General features: G+C 35.3%; 1 protein-coding gene across 1 annotated transcript; it reads right to left on the bottom strand.

The window, feature by feature from the left end:
- Positions 1-749: 749 nt before the first annotated feature.
- Positions 750-3,560, bottom strand: LOC110883063 (heat shock cognate 70 kDa protein-like). The gene is made up of 3 exons (XM_035986303.1): positions 3,385-3,560; positions 2,588-2,804; positions 750-2,492 (listed from the first exon to the last, which is right to left on the bottom strand). Exon 3 carries the CDS (start codon positions 2,452-2,454, stop codon positions 826-828), a length of 1,629 nt encoding a protein of 542 aa, XP_035842196.1. The 5' UTR covers positions 2,455-2,492; positions 2,588-2,804; positions 3,385-3,560; the 3' UTR covers positions 750-825.
- Positions 3,561-5,346: the final 1,786 nt, after the last annotated feature.

Raw genomic sequence — 5,346 nt, 5'->3', positions numbered from 1 at the left:
TTTATTTTTTTATGATTTTAGTTATTAATTTTTTTTTGCCAAAAGATATCAATTTAGTGATTTGCTTTAGGCCCAAAAAAGGTTGGCCCGGCTCAGCTTTCTTGGTTTTATAGCTGGACCCGAGTTAGAAAAGAAACTAAAGTACACACAAGAAATTATCAACATTGAAGTTATCAAACTGTTGTTTCGCTTCTAAAGGTGGCAAGATGGCGGGTTGAGTAGCGGGGTCATGTATTAGCATGTGTACAAACCACCCTGGTTGGATTGGCACACAAACAATTCCGGTCCATTTCCTAATTTTTTTAGAAAAAAGTTGTGTTAAAGAGTTTATAAAAACCGTAATAACAATTAAATAAATCTATGAATAAAACGATTTTGGTGGTTGCATACATTAGAAATAACTCTTGGACTACTTTCAACATAATTAACTCCTTTTTTATTTTGACCTGGTTGAGATAACACACAATCTGAATTGACCCTCTTATTCTGAGCATTGATTTACAAAACATGTTAGACGGGTAACTAACCTAATATTAATATAGATAATACACGTGGATGAAATTATGAAAATAAGAATGCTAATGTTAATTTCAAAGAATAGTGAAATGTAACGATATAAAAACCGATTTTTCAAACATTGTCAACCACCAACAAAAGTCAAAGTAAATGCAACTTTATAGCAAAAAAAAAAAAAAAAAAAAAAAAAAAAAAACCGGCACCTACGCATGATATCCCATAAAGTCCATAGATCAAAATTTTCATACGCATCCACATATATGTTATAATTGATGGGCCACTACTTTTAGAGACTATATATTTATTACCTTAGTCTTTCCATACGCGTTTCAACTTGGTACGTTTGCATATTTTGTTAAGCTCCTCTTCCTTGTTCTCCAAGTCAACAATTTCAGCATTGGGGTGTTCATCAAGCCATTCTATTGCCTCCTCAATCTGATGGTCTATTTCTTCCAAGTCCTTTACACTAAGTCTAATCTCCCTACTACGCTTCACTCGAAAATTGTCATCCTTGATCTTGGCTCTTGTTTTATAAACAAAGTCTGCTAAAGCATTACGGGCTATTACCTTCTTCATGCGTGTTTCATCCTCCAACTTATATCGTTCAACATCTTTAATCATCTTCTTGATCTCTGATTTTGACAGAGATCCAGTGTTAGTCATCTTTCTCACGTTTTTTCTCCTGGTAGTTATTTCTCTTGCTGAGGCGTGAAGAATCCCATTGGCATCTATCTCAAAGCATACAACTACCTTAACTACACGCCCCGCAGCACGGGGAAGGCCGGACAGCCAAAACTCTGACAAGAAAAAGTTTTCTATAGACTTTGATCTCTCACCTTGATACACAGAAAGAGCCATACGAGTTTGATTGTCATAACCTATACAGAATGTGTGTTCCTTCTTGGTTGGTATAGGTGAACCTTTTGGAATTAAAACAACCATAGCATCATTAAAAGTACTCACACCAAGCGACAAAGGAGTGACATCAATCACCTCCACAGCTTGCCCAGCTTCATTACCCATGCCACTTAACTTCGCAGCTAGCATCCCAGCCCCACATGCAACGGCTTCATCGGGACTGGTTCGTTGGTAAAGTACTTTTCCATTAAACAACTCCTTCAACAATTCTTGTATCTTGCATATCCGAGTCGATCCACCAACAAGAACCACTTCATCAATGCTATCTGTACTCATATTCACATCTCTCAGATAAGTTTTCACAATATCCATGCACTTCGTGAACAAGTCCATATTCACCTCTTCAAACTTAGCCCTAGTAAACTTTGCAGAAAAATCAATTGCGTCAGACAAGCAAGGAATATCAATTGAAACCTCAGAATCTGTTGAAATAAATCTCTTAGCCCTCTCACAACTATCCCTCAACCTACCCAAAGCTTTTAGGTTCTTACTAATATCCTTTTTATGTTTTCTTTGAAATTCACGGACAAAATAACCCACCATTCTGTTATCAAAGTCCTCACCTCCCAAATGTGTATCACCACCCGTAGCTTTAACCTCAATAAGCCCCCCTTTATCGATGGTGAGAATGGAGACATCAAAAGTACCACAACCCAAGTCAAAAACCAACACATTCATCTTGCCATCTACATCGGCTCTTTTGTCTAGTGTATAAGCTATTGCAGCAGCGGTAGGTTCATTAATCATGTGCAGAACTTCGAGTCCAGCAATCACTGCATCATCTTTTGTGGATTTCCGTTGAGAATCATTGAAATAAGCAGGAACAGTGATAACAACTTTTTCAACTTTCGATCCTAGAAATGTCTCTGCAATGTCTTTCATCTTGGTTAAAATCATGGAAGATATTTCTTCAGGAGCAAACTCTATATCTTCATTCTTGTATTTGACTATGATTTTTGGCTTGTCATGGCTGCCAGCCACAACTTTAAAAAGGCTTTTTTTCATGTCTTCCTGAACCATCTGATCACTTGCTTTTCTTCCGATCAACCGTTTGACACCTGTTTCATTTAACATGGTTGAAACTTTCAACACTAAATGACTAACAAACAAATAAAAGCTAATTAACTAGTGAAAAGAATGAAAAGTAACTAACCAAAGATGGTGTTGGTGGGATTAGAAGTAGCCTGGTTCTTGGCAGCCTCCCCGACCAATCGTTTAGTTTCATTGAAAGCAACGTATGAGGGGGTGGTTCGGTCACCTGCCTCATTTGGTATGATCTAAACTCGGTTGTGTAGCCAAACACCCACACACGAGTAAGTAGTTCCAAGATCAATACCAATGGCTGGAACTTTAGCTCTTGCTGACATTTTCTAAGAGAGAAATAAATTCTAGTCAATGAGAATATAGATTTAAATCATGAGAAGATTATGCATGACCATTATTCGTATCATGAGAATATAGATTTAAATCTCCCATCTAGAAAAAGAAAAATCATCATTAATCAACCTAATTAATTAATATTGCTAAAAAATCAAAAAGAGGGTGTCCTAGACTGATTACTTAGACAGCTAATTATGATTTATGAAGTAGATAATCTAACTAAAAACTACTTACTTTACTTTAATCGTTTCAAAATAACGAATCTCAAAACGCTTATTGAAAATATCTTAATCACAAGCACACACACTTTTATATATAATATATTCAAACAGAGATCTTAATCACAAGCATAGACACTTCCTCTAGCTTTTCTTTTTACGTTTTTGACTATCGCGTAGGTATTTGTATTTAGGAATGAAAGACATCTTTCTAGACCAAAAAAAAAAAAAAAAAATAGAAGTTTAAGTCATCCAAGTATCATCTCATTCTATGTCTAAACATCAAAGTTTCATCCAATTCTAATTCTAATCTAAAAATCATAACTTAACATTCTATTAATCGATTTCATACCTGAAGATTCTTTAACGTCGTTCGAATGAATGATGAATTGATGATCAGAATCCGATGATGAAACTGAAACGTCGTTCTTGATGAACGTATGGTTTTTTTGATTTCTATGGAGTTACGGCACACGCACAGGTATATTTTATTTGCTTCAAATATTCATCAGATTGGACCTTTATTTTGTACTCGTGATAATTAATTTGGGCCTTTATTCAAAAATACATGGATAATAGTTTCTTTTGGGTCTTTTATGTATATACCTGTAATAAATAACCTACAGAATTCTAGCGGATGGAAAATAGTTTCTTTTGGGTCGTTTAGGTAGGGATGGTAATGGGTCGGGTTCGGGTCAGGTATTGGTAATCCCATACCTGGTTATAAAATCGCGTCTCATACCAAACCCAATATCCATCGGGTATTTGTCGGGTAATTACCCGTCGGGTGTCGGGTATACCCACGGGTATTGGGTGTACCCATTAGTTTCTTAAATGATATACATTGGGATTTCTAAACACATTTTTTTACTGAGTTAAATGCCATTTTAGTCCATGTGGTTTGGGTCATTTTGCCAGTTTAGTCCAAAGGTTTCATTTTTAACCTGTGGGTCCAAAAAGGTTTCACAGTTGTCATTTTAGTCCACTTGGTTAACTTTATCCATTTTTTCTGTTAACGAGAAGGCCAATTCGGTCATTTTGTATGTAATTCTGTTAACTAAAAGGGCAATTCAGCCATATAAAATGACCGAATTAGCCTTCTCGTTAACAGAAAAAATGGATGAAGTTAACCCAGTGGACTAAAATGACAACTGTGAAACCTTTTTGGACCCACAGGTTAAAAATGAAACCTTTGGACTAAACAGGCAAAATGGCCCAAACCACAGGGACTAAAATGGCATTTAACTCTTTTTTTAATATTATAATTATTATATTATTTTATTTATACAACTATTATAAATTAAAAATGTACATTACATAGATATAAGTTTTATCATAAATTAATAATAATTTTATAAAATTTATACACTTACGTGTATATAAATATAATACTATTATCAAATGCATATATTAAAAAAAATTATTTTTTCACATTATGAACACACTAAAATAAATCACTAATAGACAAAGGTTAATGGAAAATAAAAACTAAAAAAATCGGGTATATGATTTCGGGTAATCAGGTCGGGTATCACTTAATCCCATACCCGACCCATACCCACGAAAATTTTTAAAACTAATCCCATACCCGGCCCATACTCGTTGGGTATCGGGTATACCCGTCCCATTTGTCTCGGGTCTCGGGTATACCCGTCGGGCTCGGGTATTTTTGCCATCTCTACTTTTAGGTATTTATGTGATAACTCGAACTCCTAAGGTTAGTTTTGTAATTTTGATCTTCATTATTCGTCGTCCATATTCATAATCGTGTTAAACTTGTTTTACGTAAACCGTGCTAGAACCGGCTCACCTTAGAGTTGTTATACTCTGGCCCAGTTCAAAAAAAAAAAAAAAAAGCCCAAACAAGTGATGTAAAAATAAGTGGGTTCGGCAGCCCACTTAATTCTATTTGATATCTATGTAATTGTTTACCATGGCAGCCCACTTAATCAAATTCAATATATGTATTTGTTCACCATATATTTGTCACTTGGGCTTGAGCCCATGATCGGCTAAATGAGCAACCGCCCCCAAACTAATACCCTTTATGTATACGTATCACATCCTTATTATCATAAAACTCTAAACAAAACTCTATATCTCTCAAGATTCCATACGTGCGGCCGTAGCAGACCCCCCCCCCCCCGAATACATTAGCTTGTCGATCAAATCTTGTGGGTTAGTATGTTTATTTGATGCTTGTGATTATGTGTATTGTATGTTTGATCTTAAACGTGAGAAAGATTATGATATGTTCTTGCATGTTAAATATGTTTAGGGTTTATGATATTGATTAGGTATGCTGTAATGGAGT

Source organism: Helianthus annuus, chromosome 2 (genome assembly GCF_002127325.2).
Source record: "Helianthus annuus cultivar XRQ/B chromosome 2, HanXRQr2.0-SUNRISE, whole genome shotgun sequence".
Classification (NCBI taxonomy): domain Eukaryota; kingdom Viridiplantae; phylum Streptophyta; class Magnoliopsida; order Asterales; family Asteraceae; genus Helianthus; species Helianthus annuus.
Note: the sequence above shows the minus strand (reverse complement) of the source record. Positions and strands in the feature narration are given on the sequence as shown.

Bases quoted from the DNA above. Each gene is read 5' to 3' on its own strand.
- LOC110883063 (XM_035986303.1), bottom strand. From the start codon at position 2,454: ATGGTTCAGGAAGACATGAAAAAAAGCCTTTTTAAAGTTGTGGCTGGC.